The 14,888-nt window shown below is 38.7% G+C and overlaps 1 protein-coding gene across 10 annotated transcripts in view; it reads right to left on the bottom strand.

The window, feature by feature from the left end:
* Positions 1-14,888, bottom strand: part of EPC1 (enhancer of polycomb homolog 1) — a 62,239-nt gene that overhangs the window by 6,343 nt on the left and 41,008 nt on the right. For 6 of the 10 annotated variants that reach the window (XM_064162621.1, XM_064162623.1, XM_064162622.1 and 3 more), the window contains 9 exons: positions 14,101-14,246; positions 13,809-14,015; positions 13,547-13,695; positions 12,025-12,181; positions 10,921-11,097; positions 10,730-10,819; positions 10,496-10,644; positions 8,783-9,135; positions 3,222-3,305 (listed from right to left, as the gene is read on the bottom strand). In XM_064162621.1, the coding sequence (XP_064018691.1) occupies positions 3,222-3,305; positions 8,783-9,135; positions 10,496-10,644; positions 10,730-10,819; positions 10,921-11,097; positions 12,025-12,181; positions 13,547-13,695; positions 13,809-14,015; positions 14,101-14,246 (1,512 nt within the window). The remainder of the gene's footprint in view (positions 1-3,221; positions 3,306-8,782; positions 9,136-10,495; positions 10,645-10,729; positions 10,820-10,920; positions 11,098-12,024; positions 12,182-13,546; positions 13,696-13,808; positions 14,016-14,100; positions 14,247-14,888) is intronic. The other 4 variants (XM_064162617.1, XM_064162625.1, XM_064162619.1 and 1 more) reach the window with 2 other exon arrangements.

The raw sequence follows: 14,888 nt of genomic DNA, 5'->3' as shown, positions 1-14,888 counted from the left end.
CTACGCATAAAGGACATAAACTAAATCAATCTGATTTACACACACGTCCCATTCCATAGCATATCCAGATGTGCTCCTGTACCTGAAAAGATTACAGACAATATGCCAGCTCTTCCCTCTCTATACTAAGGAAGTGCTACAGCGAAGGTTTTTTAATTGAAAACAGTGCCACTACTGAGAACTGTCCAAACCAAAAGCAATCATGCAAGTGAAAGAGCACATTTGATTCATCTTCTAAGTGACTGTATGTTCTAGTCACTAAGACTGTCACTGGGCTTCTTCCCCTTCTGCTCTATACAGACTACATTACACTGCAGCTGAAAACATAAGACTGAGATAGGCTGCTTCTGAAAATGAGCATTCCTATGTCCAAAACCTGTTGTACAGACTCCACATTTAAGTACTCCATTCTGTTTAACCTTACATACTCCTTTGGTACACCACCGTGACAGGAATTGAAGAAGGAAATCAAGAGACAGACTCAGTGGAGTGCTGTGCCTCTACATCTACAAGCAGAGTCCTGAACTTCACAGAGCTTCTAACTCCAATGTCCTTTTTAAAAAGGCAACTCAAAAGTAGAATGTATTACAGACCATAAGAATGTAGGCATTATTAATTACATGACTTGCAGGTGATGATTGTTTCTGACCTGCAAGGCCAGACGCAGCTACACTGATGTGAAACTTAGTAACTTGCTACCATCATGTCGTCTAGAAAAACATTGAGCGTCCCTAAGAATCTTCTCATTTTTATTCTAAAGAGGAGACAGGGCACATTTGAAAATCTTTCATCTGTGTCAGACAAAGATGGCAAATAAAGAAGTACCAAAAATGAAAGCAATTTTATTTTGTGTCATACACTGGTCTTTGCCTGCCTGAAAAAAAAGCAGCATTCAAGAAGTAAGCCCAGACCTTTCCTCCACCCTTAAATCAGCAACTATATTTCTGGCAACTCAAGAGTATTGCTACACAAAGTTACACACTCCTGTTATTTCTGGAGACTTTCGAGGCTTTAAGAGGAGTTAGTAAGGCAACAGACAAGTGAACAACAGCGCCTAGTGGACAAAACATAACATTCAATGGCTGAAAAGAACACAGGCAATTTTAAAGCCCTAGACAGGGCTGCAGTACCTCCAGATTCCCCTTCAACAGCACGCTGGGGCTACTACTTAGTACTACAGAGTTTACTAAATTGGAGAGTGACAGAGCAGCCAGCTGTGTTCACTACACAGAATCTAACGGGGGATGGAGATGGGACTTCCTCAATCGCACTGATACAGATAAAGAACACTTTCAGAAGATCTCAGCTGTCTTTCATAGCTAACAACTCTTTCTCCCAGCACTTCTACACACTTTGCAAGATACATTCAGTAATTTGTGAAAGGCTCCTACTCCTTAAGTTAACCTAACCCAACTCCTTTCCTAACCGCCGCAAACATTAGGAACCTTTAAGGCACATCCCTACCTGGAGTCATCTATATCAAGATGGTTGTCAGAATATGAGTAGCTCAAGTTTTACTCCAAGACTAGGTTACAGGAATGATTCTTACTTGTTTGCAGCACACTGGTTTGAACCAAAACAATTACAATTCAGTCTGCTTCTGAATTGTTTCTGACAGAACTCTGAGTGAAGTTGTAGCATTTCAGTCGAGACAACCCTCAGTATTTTAAGTTAGTCCATCACGTTGTACTGTTAGCCCCTTTATTTAACAGCTTGGTACAGTGCACACACCTGTATTTGGGCTATACTCGGGCAGCAAGTAAGAGCAGCGTTTTCTGGCTCACAGACTGCAAAAAAGGAACAGAAGGTAGGAGAAGCTGCTTCTCAAGTTTGCACCCGTGAAAAAAAGGGAAGAAACACTGTATGTTACTGAGTGACAGGATAAATGACTGCTTAGTATCTCAGTAACAGCCACAAATCTCCTGCAATAACCAGTATTTTTAACACCACCCTCCACTATGAATGCTTTCCTACAACCATTTACATAGCAAAAAGCATGATGTTTGTAATCTCTAGAATAATTACATATCAATCTTTTCTTCACTGAATAAAATCTTAACATTAGATGATTCTGGTTACCTGTCTATCAAATTGTGTAGGATGCTGATACTCCACAGGCGTTTTCTGGAGCACAAAGTGATGCTGTCAACAGATCTAAGTTTCTCAGTGATTTTATACTGCAATATAAACCTGGTTTTACACTGCTACCTAGTTTTACCACAGCATTTAATGTGTACTGGTTCTATAATGCTGTCACAGTTAGCTTCTCTGAAAATACAAGCCCTTCCCAGAAGTGGCTGAAAGCAGTGAGCTAAAGAGCTAGCTGTTGGAGTAGTAAAAACAGGTAAAATTAGTGAATGAACCTAATAGTCAGAGCTTCCCTCCTGACTACTGATTCAAGTTTTACTGCAAAGTGACTTAGTAGCGGTTACTCTGCTTCCCTAGAAACCAGGAACCTCATCCTGGAAAACAGAAAGTGCACGCGTAAACTCCTGGTCCCTCTACTGGCATTCCTTCTGATTTCTTGACTGGAAGATGCTCACTGGATTTGCCAGGGAAACTGAGCAAGTTTTGTGGAGTAAATACAATGAGCTACTCAAGTTAAGTGTATTTTTTAAAATAAAGTTTTAATATTGAGATACTTAAACAGCTTAATTAAACCTTTCAGCAAGTGCTTCAGTCCTGTCAAACATCTGAAGAGCTGAGTAATTAACAGTACCGTCAAAAAAGCCATTGCTTCCTAACATCAAGTTAGATACATGTTCCCAAGAGCAGAACTGTTAGTTCAGTAGGAAAACTGAAGCATTAAGATTACATTTGGTTTAAAGAGCCTCTAAGAATCCATTCAGAATACTGGATTCTCTGATCCTTCCAGCCAAGGTGAAGGCCAATAAAAGGCAGTTTTGATCAGATAAGAAGAAAGATCACACGACTAAGGCTTCCAACTGAGAAACCCCATCAAGCACAGAAGTGCTGAAGGGTTTGAAAAGGTCACAGATCAGCTTACAATGTTTTCTTAAAGGAAGCACGAGAGCATCACATCCCTGCTGCACAGCACAGCCATCAGTGATCACTAATGCCAAAGTCCATGCAAAACAAACATCAGTCATAATGCTAAGTAACCCATAACATCACACTTTTTAATCCCTCTCTCATGAGATATATTATCTGGTTTACACAGCCTGGTTAAAAAGATTTTCTACTGTATATCAAGTTCTCACCAGTGAATTCAGAAGATTGGAGAGACTTAGAGCCATCAGTGTGATTTAGCATTTGATGCACCAGGCCCAAAGATGTTTCACTTTCTGAAAAGAAGTTCAAGATATTTTACTTAAACATATCATTATTAGAGACTATGAGAACATGAATTGTTATGCCCTCGATAACTATGACAGCCTTACACTTTAGCCCAACAGAACTTAATTCCTAACAGCAGAACCCTGGACTTAGAAATCATGAACTAGACAAAAGATCTGTATATGCACTCCCTACCTGGTAGTGGAAGGAGAACAGACAGAAAATAAATTAGTGAAGCTTTTTACTAGCGATTGAGTGGTGGCTAGAAATGCTTGCTATGCATTTACACTTCTCACAGGCAATTTGGGGTGCAGTTCGCTCCACTGTAATGAATATTGAGACCATCCTTGTATGGGTTGCTAAGTGTAACAGTTCACACCAGCCCAAAGATCCAGCACATTGGAGCAAGGTGTTACTCTGACTGGACTGAAGCCGAACGAGAAAATCCAGTGTAACTACAAAGGCTCCAGAGGTGTTCATATGTTCTAGTATTTATTCTTTCCTCATCCCCAGCCACATTTCCCAAACTAAAGAGGCTTTTTTTTTAAAGATTCCCTCCTTCAACTAAACCTAGGGTGGGCTATAAACATCTGTTACTCGCCAGGCCATTGCTGCTTTGATTAGTATCTCAACGTCTCAGCCACAGATAAGCCAATGATAATTGATAATGGCTCTGACAAACGTCAGTACTTTTCATGACTAATTTATCCTACAACATGAAAATATGCATTTGGGAAAGAGAACACAGCAGTGTTGAGACTATTACATATACAAAGGTGAAATAAAAAGATCTAAACCAAAAATCAGTGATGGCACGCAAGCAATGGAAAGGTAGAACAAGTACTTTCAGTCTGGTGCAAGGAATGGCCACAAGCATTGAGGACCTTCCTCCTGCTTCTTCCCAGGAAAAAAAGAAGCGCCTGAAGATGGGTGTCAGACAGTCTTAATGAGAGCACAAACAATACAGATCCCTCAAGGAACATGACAATTTTGGAAATGCAGATGCTTAACACATTCAGGAAATGGAAGTCTAGCTCACCATCCTGCTAGGCATCCAAGTGTGAAAACTTGCTTTTAAAAAACAGATTAAGAGATACAAAAAAGTATTCAAGTTTACTGGGAAAAACTTTTCTAAGGAATTCCTGCAGAAGAAAGTACAGAAAAGCAAAGCACAACTTGCAGCACATCACCTGAACTTCAAGTTTACAAGAAAATGCAAGGTAAACTTCTCTGGGGTCAGGATGCCTGCAGTTTTTTACATACAATAAGGTCTACACTACCAAGCATCACAACACCTCAGTTTTCCGTATGGGTTTTGCCAGAACACTTAAGCTTCTTCCAAAAGGAGAAGTTATGTATTTCACAAGTATACTCTAATTAACTTCCAGCCTCTTTAGTCTTGACAGATCACAGACTTTCTTTTCAAAGTGACATATTTTTTTGGGTGAATAAGTCAGAAAGTTGCCTGATCTTACTGCGTAACCTGAGAACCAGTGCTAAAACCCTTCACTCGTGACTGGTATCTCTGGTCTGCCTTCTAAATAAACACAAGGCTACAAGAGAATAACACATGCTGTGTAGTTTTAAATGCTTCAATTTTGATTACTAGATACAAGCTTCCAAAAATATGAACATAACATTTAACTGAAAGAAGGCAGATTCCCTCTATAATGCAATGCAATTCAAAGACTACCATTTGCCTGGCAGAACTTGATCAATCTAACTAGGAAGACTGAATTCCTAGGACACAGATAATGGAGGTGAGTATTTGTGCGTACTGTACACTCCAGACTTAAGACCACCTCTGAAGATTATGATACAGGAACCCAATAAGACTGCCAGCAATACAGGCTCCTCTGCATAAGCAATTTTGCAGCATGTTCACAGTCAATAGCTTTCCCACTGAACGACTTCCTCCTCCAAGAGAATCACGCTTCACTCCTCATCTGCTTTGCAGTGGTGCTCTGTAAAACATATGCCTGAATGTCATCAGATCAGCTCTTTTTGCAGGAAGACAAAGGCTCCTTTCTCTCAGTTCTGTAAGATGAAGAAGAGCCAAGCACCCTCGTCAAAAGTGATGCTAGTTCTCTCAGAGCCTTGGTCCTGATAAAGCCTGTCCTTCGGCATATGACAAGTCCAGTACAAGCCTCACTTTTAAGTAAATTGTAAGGGATTAACATTTTTGTTTGTTTGTGCTTATTTTCTGTTAACAGCAGACTTGAGATATCATCTTAATTTTATGCCTGTACCAGCCATGTATTGGACGAGATAGAGTTAATTTTATTCCCAATAGCTTGTATAGAGCTATGTTATGGATTTGGGCTGAAAAGCATTTGGTAAGCATTGGGATGTTTCTTACTGCTGAGCAGTACTTACAGCCTCAAGAGCTTTTCCGCCTCTCACTACGCTGCCAGCAAGCAGGCTAGGGATACACAAGAAGCTTGAAAGGGATACAGAGGTGGAGAGCTGACCTTAATTGACTGAAAGGATATTCCACACCATACTATGTCATGCTCAGCACAGAAAGCTGGGAGAATGAGAAGGAAAGGGACATTTGGAGTGATGGTATTTCTCTCTCAACTAAGAGTTATGTGTGATGGAGCCCTGCTTTCCAGAAGATGGATGAATACCTGCCTGCCAGTGGAAGTAATGAAAGAATTCCTTGTTTTACTTTACCTACTGAATTGTCTTTATCTCAAATCAAAGTTTTATTTTACTCTTTCAATTCTCTCTCGTATCCCACTGGGGGGAGCAAGTGAGCACCTATGTGGGCTGAGCTGCCAGCTGGGGTTAAGCCAGGACACACGCAGACCAGACTTGAAAAACAAGGTTTTCCACAATATTTCCATGTCTGCGGTACATTGCATGGATCATCCAAGGTGGGAAAAGCTCAGTACTTCTCTAAAGGTCTTCGATACAGAAACAGACAAAACTTATCATGTAGTGCTAGTAACATGACCATTTCTGCAGACCACTACTGAATCTCAGGGTGAGCTTCATCTGAAAGACAAGCGTTCTGGTTTGTCTACGACCCGCAGCAACAGTAACAGGACAAAAGGGTTTTTGTAAACAGAGATGCATTAAACGTTTTGTGGTAAAAAGCCCTACTGTCAATTCAAAAAGCAAAAAGGCTATGAGAAACAAAGCAAAACAATCCAAGTCCACAACAATCACCTAGTACTTTAGAGGCAGCCAAGAAAAGGGAACACGAACTCTCTACAGGGCTTGTAAATCTGCTCCAATAACTACCAGAAAAAAATTAGTATGGGTATTGGATACCTGAAGTTCTTTACAGTACTTGCTATAGAACTAAGATAACACAACTCAGCAGCTCCAGCCCCAAATGACACACACCTCATAAAGAAGACACACAAATACCTGTAATCTGTGTAATGTATCTTAAAGAACCCTTTAAGAAACTGGAAAACCAAAACAAAACCCAGTAGGAAACTGAACAGCATCAAGATGAACTAGGCCACATGCTCCTTACTAACACCTAAGCATATCATCATTACATCACACACAAACTCACAGAACTCCAATGCTACAAAAATCTCAATTAAGATAAAAAGAAAATTATGAGTACAATCTACCTGGTTTTATTAATAAAAGGTGATTACCCAAAGACTTCAGTAACTAATTTAAAGCATATCTCTGAATTCAGACCGAGTGCTATTTTTTAGTTATTACATTGATAGATCAAATTATTAAAATTATCTGAACTCCACAACATTTAAATATGGAAAAGCTGGGAACACTAACTAGCATATTTTACAGATGATAAACCATCTGCATAGAACTCCAGGCACAAATTAATGTAACACACAAGACTCTTGCATATTATTTTCCCAATGGTTTCAAAATGTAACCACATAATTAAAAACTTATACAGAACTCATCATAACTGAAATGCTAAGTTTAATTCTTAAAATTTGGAAGTAAATACCTTACTCATCTTTTTAAAGGAAAAAGATTCTATAGGAGTGTGTATGTTTATATACATATGCTTTAAACTCAATTTAAACAGGCAACATCTCAGGTTGTTGTGGTTTTCAGAGGTAATATACTGCCCACTGCTACTTTAGAGTGCATTTATAATGTGTTCATTGCACATTAGTTTTGTTTTCACACTAATAACCTGACTATCATTTTATCACAGTTTATACTCTACACTACAGATCATGCTCTTCTCTAGACTTGGTATACTGATGGGTTTATGTTGCAGGTGTAGAATTTAAAAACTAACAGCCCTACTTGGATCACAAACAAAAGGAATCATCAATTTCAGCCCTTATACATTTTCAGCAAGAGTCATAAAAGAGAAAAGACAGGAAGACAGGGGTGAGGAGAACAAAAGCTGCTCAGTATGACTAAGAATGCAAGGAGGAAGAATTTTAAGGGAAAAACTCAACAGCTGGTGCAGGAAGAAAAAGAACAAAATACACTGGAAAAGAGGAAGATTTAAGTAACCTGACACCATGGTAAAATTTTTTGTTTCGGCAATTTCCAAAACATCCCACAGTCTGGGGAGTGTATTAGATATGTAGATGTATCTCTCCCCAACCCACACCTACTTTATATCCATCCAGGTTTCCTAATTTCTGAAGTCATTCGTTCAAAATGGCAAGGAAAACACGATTCTAAAGACTCTTTACAAAATGGTGGTGAACTTCAGAACTATTTCTTTGTAAAAAAAAAAGTAACATTGCCTCACTTTCTATAAAAAGATGACATTAAATGTACCAACTGATCAGAATTCAAGAGTTATTCAAATTAGAATCTAACTATGTAAATACCAATCTTCCAATGTGAAGAACCCAATAGAAAGAGAGATGCTATCCAGTAATATTCCAAACAGAACAAGTAACACCACATGAAATTTTTCTAGACACAGGTCCTCAGTTCTGCAATTTAGCTTCTATGAGATGCAATCTGCCACTTGCTGACGAGATGTAGACGTGATTAGTGCAAGAGTTTTGTCAACCACGAGCAGATTCATCAGGAGGGGTGGGCTGGGTATTTTTGGGATGGGAAACGACATTTAATTTCATGTCAGCTCATGAAAGAATTCATATCATGCTGAGAATTGAAATGCAAGCATTTTAACTAAACATTTCCCATCACCACACCTTGCACTAGAAAAAAATTAGAATGCAATCTTTCTATTAAGCTTTCTATCAACACATTTTTAATTTTTTTAAAAAATCAGATCTTCAGTGCCAGCTTAAACCCTACAATATCGGGTTTTAAACCTTCATGTTTCTAGAATTACAAGTACATACCGAGGCAGCATTCACATCAATGTGAGATGCAGTACACTGCTGCTAGCAAAAAATACAAACAAACATTCTCTACAGCGAATAAATAGGAAAAAGTGAAAATGGGCTGTTACCATCAAAGCAGATCATTGGCGACCTAACGATACTCTGGATTTTCTGAGCCAAGTTTAAAACTTCTAGAAGCAAGTTTGTCAAAATAAACATACCAAAATGTGCTGAACCACTGCTACTTTTACTTTGTATAGAGGTACTGCATGTCTGGGTCCCGGGTTGTGCTGTGCCTGTTCGATTTACACCCCTGTATAATTTCCTACAGGAGAGTTCGTCATTGTCACTGTCATGTAGCGATGGTGTCCGAGGCCTAAAGTGCCGCCACCGACATGATTTGATATTGACTAGTATCTGACTGAGGTCTTTTGAGAAAGATTTGTCCGAGGTATTTGTTTCTGAGGTATTGGCAAATTGACTGATTGAAGAGTGTTGTGATGAGGAAAACATTTCCCAATCCAGCTGATGAAATGTGTTATCGTAGTCCGAATGCGCTCTGTCTAGTAGCACCCTGGAAACAGGAAAACAAGGCAGAGTTACACAGAGGCAAGTAAATACCAAGTCACCAGTTTGCCATGTGTGTGGGGATGACAAAAAGAGAAAAGAAACCACACAGAACTGTTCTGCAACAAGCAACCTCTCCTCCCTAAACATGTAGGACTATACTTTGGAGTAAGTAGCACAATAAGTTTCTCTTCATATGTATATTTTAGCTTTTCATGTTTTAAAAGCTCATGAACATAGTCATGTCTGTATTAAGACACTGCAACAACATATAACTTTGTTATTTATTCTCTTTTACAAAAAATCCCAACCAAACAGGCAGAAAGAGAACATTTCCACTAGAAAAAAAAAAACCAAAACCAACAAACCTAGAGAATAAAATTGCTTAAGTACCTAAAAAGCAATTCAAATGCCCTCCTATAGTAACTTTCACTCAAAAGCCTTTACTCACTCATACATACTGAATATACCTACTATCATCCCCATGCAGCAGGGACGTCACACATTAACTTCGAAACGCCCTAGCAAAATCCCGCTAAGAGCCTTCAGCTCCCATTCAGATTTTGCTGATATGCCAGTCTGACTTGATACTAATCATTAATCTGAAATCAGAATCACATCATTGCATCTTTCTGAATTAAAGTTTAATACCCATGTATCATTTTCTTAAAGACATTATACAATATTTAAGAAATATCACAAACACTGAAAAAAAAATTATGATTTGATACAGATACTTTGGACATTTGCTTCTAGACCAATTAATTGGTATTTTGAGATTTAATGGCTATTGTCACTTCAAAGTATTGTTCCCAAAACTCTCTTCTACAAGTGTAAGTCACCAAGTATGTTCCAAACCCAGGAAAATGGGTTTGGAACATTCTGTTAAATGTCTTCAAGTAGTGTTTGAAACTAGCAAAAATCACAACTACAGAAATCATTTAAATGTAAGCCATCAATCACAGCTGAAAATACACAGGTATTTTCAACTCAGAGTTTGAGAGTACCAGCAATAAAAACAAACCAAGCTCTAGGAACATTTAAGAAACCAGTATGAAAGTGGCTTCCACTACCGCAAAATAAAAATGGGGACATCAATCAGCTAAAAAAAATTGTATTGCATATAGGTATAAGAAGTCAATTTCCTTGGTATCTCCAGCTCTGAGTTTGTTGAGTTTGGGGTTTGTTCAGGAGCTGAGATTTTTAAAGAGATGTATTAGTGATTATTTTCTGGGGTTTTGCTGGGGTTTGTGTGTGGTTTTTGTTTGTTTTGCTGGGGTTTTGTTAGTTCACCCTACCCCTAGTTTTTTTTTGGTACAATTATCTTACTAAACGTTCCAAACCAGTGACAATTACATAGCACTTACCTTCCACCACGGCCGACCCGTCTGCGTGCAAACCCAATACACCGCTGGGGTACAGTGAGCGTGGTTAAGCAGTATCTGTAACGCACATCTCCTACTCTTCCCTCCTTAGGGCTACTCCATGGCCAGTTGCCAGGTTGGTCTAAATGAGGCTTAAAATAATTTTTAACAATTAAACACGAGGTATGTCCTCACAACAATGTTCTGGTTTAGGATAGATAAGAAAATTCTACTTACAGCATAGTACTGACAGCCTGCTTTCCTACGGAAGGCGAAGGGACCATCAGGATCATTTTCTTCCTCAGCCTCCGAAGAACCAGACAAAACCTTTAAAAGTGAAATCAGGGTGCAGGAGGATAGATCAGTAAATTCTTGATCTGTACTCCTACCCTTTCCCAAAAAGCAGCACAGAACACTAGAGTTCCTACCTGGGAGAAAGGTTCATCATCCGAGCTAGGAAAATCATACTGATTCAAATCTTTAGCATTAAAGACCGGCAGTGCAGCAGGACTTGTCTGTTGAGGAGTTGCAGCAGCAGACGAAGGTAAGACTTTTGGCTTCTTCTCATACTTTCTTTTGGGTCTAATAACATCAGGTTTATCCTGCTATGAGAAAAAAAAGCAGTACAAAAATACACATCAGCAAATTAAACCAGGAGTGTTAAGCAAGATAAAAAGTGAACTAGTCTCTCCACCATCCTGACAGCAGTACCATGCAGTCAATGAACACCTCTATTTCTTTTCCAGTAACTGAAACATCTAACAGGACAAGGTGGAGCCAAGCACTAGTTTGCTCCATCTGTGACAGACAGAATACTGTGGTTAAGATTAGCAACACTACTTCAGAGAAGTGCAATAGAATTACATGCAGTGATCTCCAAGAGGAATCGTTTGTATTTTCTAACACTTAGTAATTTCTCATGATAAATTTCTAAGTACCAAATAATGTATTAAAGAGAAAACAGAAGTCAGGCTTCTTAAATACCTGGGAGATGCACTTAAACCTTGACTTCACAGGGGTTGGGGAAATGTGTTTAATTTTAAAAGAATTTTCTGAAATTCTAAGTATTTGAGAAGCCTAACTTCTATTACTCCCTTTAATACATGCTGAGAATCAGTGATTCACACTTAAAAAACCCAAAGAACAGCACTCCAGATGAAAATAACTACCTGTATTTAAAACAAGTTATAGGTCCTACCTCATTAGTACTATCTTTGTCCAGTATCTAGGTAATAAATACAGTTTTGTTCAGAATATCCTAACTTCAGTATTACAGAAAAAATGTTTGTATTTTCCAGAATAATGTATATGCATCTGTCCTTTTGTCTGTAGTTCCTCTGTACTTCCTTTATTCCTATCCTGAGGACAGACAGCAACCCAACTCCAACAGAATAAAGCATTTGTTCCCAAATGCAGCCTTGCCAGTGCAAATTTTCAGTTTCAAAAAGCTTCCCCCTTCCTTCCACCCTAGAATGCTGCATTTTGCATGTGTGGCAGCATGGAATAGTAATCTTGCTACTGATATTACTCACTTTAACTTTAAATTCCTTAAGTTCCATAGCTTCTTGGTGCTTAAAAGGACTGCTGTTAGTCACAGGAATGATGGGAATAGCATAGGTAGGTTTCATCGGCTGCCGCTGTGCCATGACCTCAGACATTATCTCTCCACTGTAGTCACCCAAATTGTACCTGAAATCAGAATTTTTTATTTTCCTATTTGTTTAAACATTTACAATGTATGTCTGGTGAATAAAAACTGTGCAGCAGAGAAACACAGACTACTATTTGAAACTTAGGGTAAAGGGATGTCCAGGATGACAGCAAGAAGTACAGAAAGTATTGTTTCAGGGAAGGAACTTTTCTTTAGTTGGAATTGTCATTGTGATAACTAATGCTCATGTGAAAGGACAGCTACTCTGACAAAGCCTATAAGACATCTCCACAAGATAATAGAAGCAAGAAGCTGAAACTACAAGGAAACAACATGGGAGGGTTTCCCTTCCCCCTTACCTGGAGACAAGTACCATTTAAAAATATGTATTTATCACTCAAAAGATTTTAAACAGTGAGGCAGAGTGCCCTGTTCATCAATTTTCCCCCTTTTGTGTTACGAAGTTGTTAAACAAGCAGATCCATGAAGCATTTTACATTTTAAATCCTGTAGAATGTGCAGAGTTGAAGTGGAGTTTTCTGCTGGGGTAAGCATTAGTCTTTCCTCTGTTCAACACCTTATTTTCTTAAGAAGGCTACTTGAATAGATTTCTCTCCTGTATTTCTACTGAAAATGGCCAATGATTTAAAGAAGAGCCTTTGACAGATACTCAAATTGTCTCCCTAAGAAGCCAGACCAAAAAAAACCAAAAACACCTAAAGCTTTAAAACACTTACTCAATACACTTGTTTTCAAACATAGGTGTTTAAGATAGAGGAATCAATTCCAACTCTAAATATCAACCTCAAGAACAACTCCACGTTGGAAATGTGATTCTCAGTTGATTGGTAAAATGACAGTTGACAAGAACAGAGCATTTGGTCTTCAGCACAACTGACAGACAGGATGTCAGAAGAAGCACTAGCTGGAGATGACTCGCAGAACAACATTTTATACTATAAATAAGAATTTCATGTTTTCTTCAAGAGGGCATTAGATGAAGCTTTGTAAACCAGCAATAGGGATAATGAAGAAAATTAAGAATGGTAACAGCCAGAAAATTAATTGGGATTTCCTTATAAACTACATATTTAACACAATCTTCAAAATTAATTGATCTGAACCTATGATGTCTCTTCCTGTATAACACTGAGGATGTACACATACATCTGAGTACAGGTACACATGTTAACAAAACAATGTGAACTAGCGTGACGGGTCACTTTCCTGTAATAAGCAAGTCCCTAACATTTTCTTTTGCTCTCCAGAGCCATATATAAATATATGTTAGCCTGCAAATGGGAAAGAAAGCCTAAAACCTCTCACCATTCTATGTATTTGTGGGAACCTGAACACAAAGTAGTTCTCAAAGCATTCTGTGGCACATTCTAAGTAAGCATTACCTCTTTTCCATGATTTCCAGTGTTAAATGCAGCAACTCTCTCTTGCTTTTTTCCCTCCTCTTTATCATCTCCAGGATGGTTACTGCACGACTCAGATCTCGACGCAGCTTAAGCATCTTCTCATACGACGCTTCATCATTTTTCCGATTCTGTGGACAGAGTTCATACTACTTAGAAGAATTGTTCTTTATGTAAGCTGCCTTTTGAAGAGGGGCAGAAGGAACAGAAATATAGCAGAAGACGGAGGCATCGATCTACTTACTTTTCGTGTCTGCATCTTTTCTGTTCGTCTTCTAAAAGCAACATAAGGGTCATTAGTGCTGGAACCATCTCGCTTCTCCTGTTTCACTGCTGGGATAAGAGAGGGACCTCGACAGTTTTTCCTCTTTTTAATCCAGTACTCATATACTTCTCTGATCAATTCATCATCTTCTTTCAGCAACAGCTTGGCCTCTTGCAGGCTGACTGGCTAAATGTAAAACCCAGCATGTCACTTTCACACAGCAATATATAGAGTGCTTATTTCAAATTCTTTATTCAAAGCACCGTTGTACCTGCTGCCCGCTGCCCTTTTCTAGTCTGTCTATCATCTCCTCAAATTGCAAAGGAGAGATGTCCATTCTTTTCTTCAACTTATTCACAAAGATCTCATCTTCCGAATCCAAGTCATAATCCGGCTGCTCAGCGTCCAAACTAAAAGCTAACAATAAGGAAAGTTAAAATTAGTTTTATTACAGAAATGTTTTGTTCCAATGCTGAAGTAATACTACTGCAAAGTGCTATCTGGCTTTACCTTGGGAAAAAAGTCATTAAATGACACCATTAAAAATCAGGAGCTGAAATTGCTATCTATTTGGCTATACTTTTGTTAAATAATGGAAGCTTACCAGTGGTCAAGCTAGTGACTTCAACCCTGTTTTCAGCTGGACATTTTTAGACTGGTCAGAATTTTCAATGGTGTCTAGGATTCTGCAGTTTATTGGCAATAGTTACAGACTTCATCTCAAATGCACTTTAGAGCTATTTTGACAAGTGCATGCCCACTGTATTCCAGTGACCTCACACGCATCCTCAGCAAGGACTTCTGTAATGTACATGAGTCAGACTAAACTGGCGCAACCCTGTCAGCATAGCAGGGCATCTTCAGCAAGTAATGTTTTGCAGAACAACCATCAGCTGTTCTATTTTTCACAATATCCTGTGGAAATGCAGCATTCTGCCTTCAAAACAAGATCTCTCTAGTTCTCATACTTCATTCAAGTTGGTTTAGCCTGTAAGAGACACAATGCACTTCTGCAGTGCACATGTGAAAATACGCTGCAAAAAGCATTTCTTGCTTTTA

The sequence above is a fragment of the Pogoniulus pusillus genome, chromosome 23 (genome assembly GCF_015220805.1).
Source record: "Pogoniulus pusillus isolate bPogPus1 chromosome 23, bPogPus1.pri, whole genome shotgun sequence".
In the NCBI taxonomy this organism is placed as follows: Eukaryota; Metazoa; Chordata; class Aves; order Piciformes; family Lybiidae; genus Pogoniulus; species Pogoniulus pusillus.
Note: the sequence above shows the minus strand (reverse complement) of the source record. Positions and strands in the feature narration are given on the sequence as shown.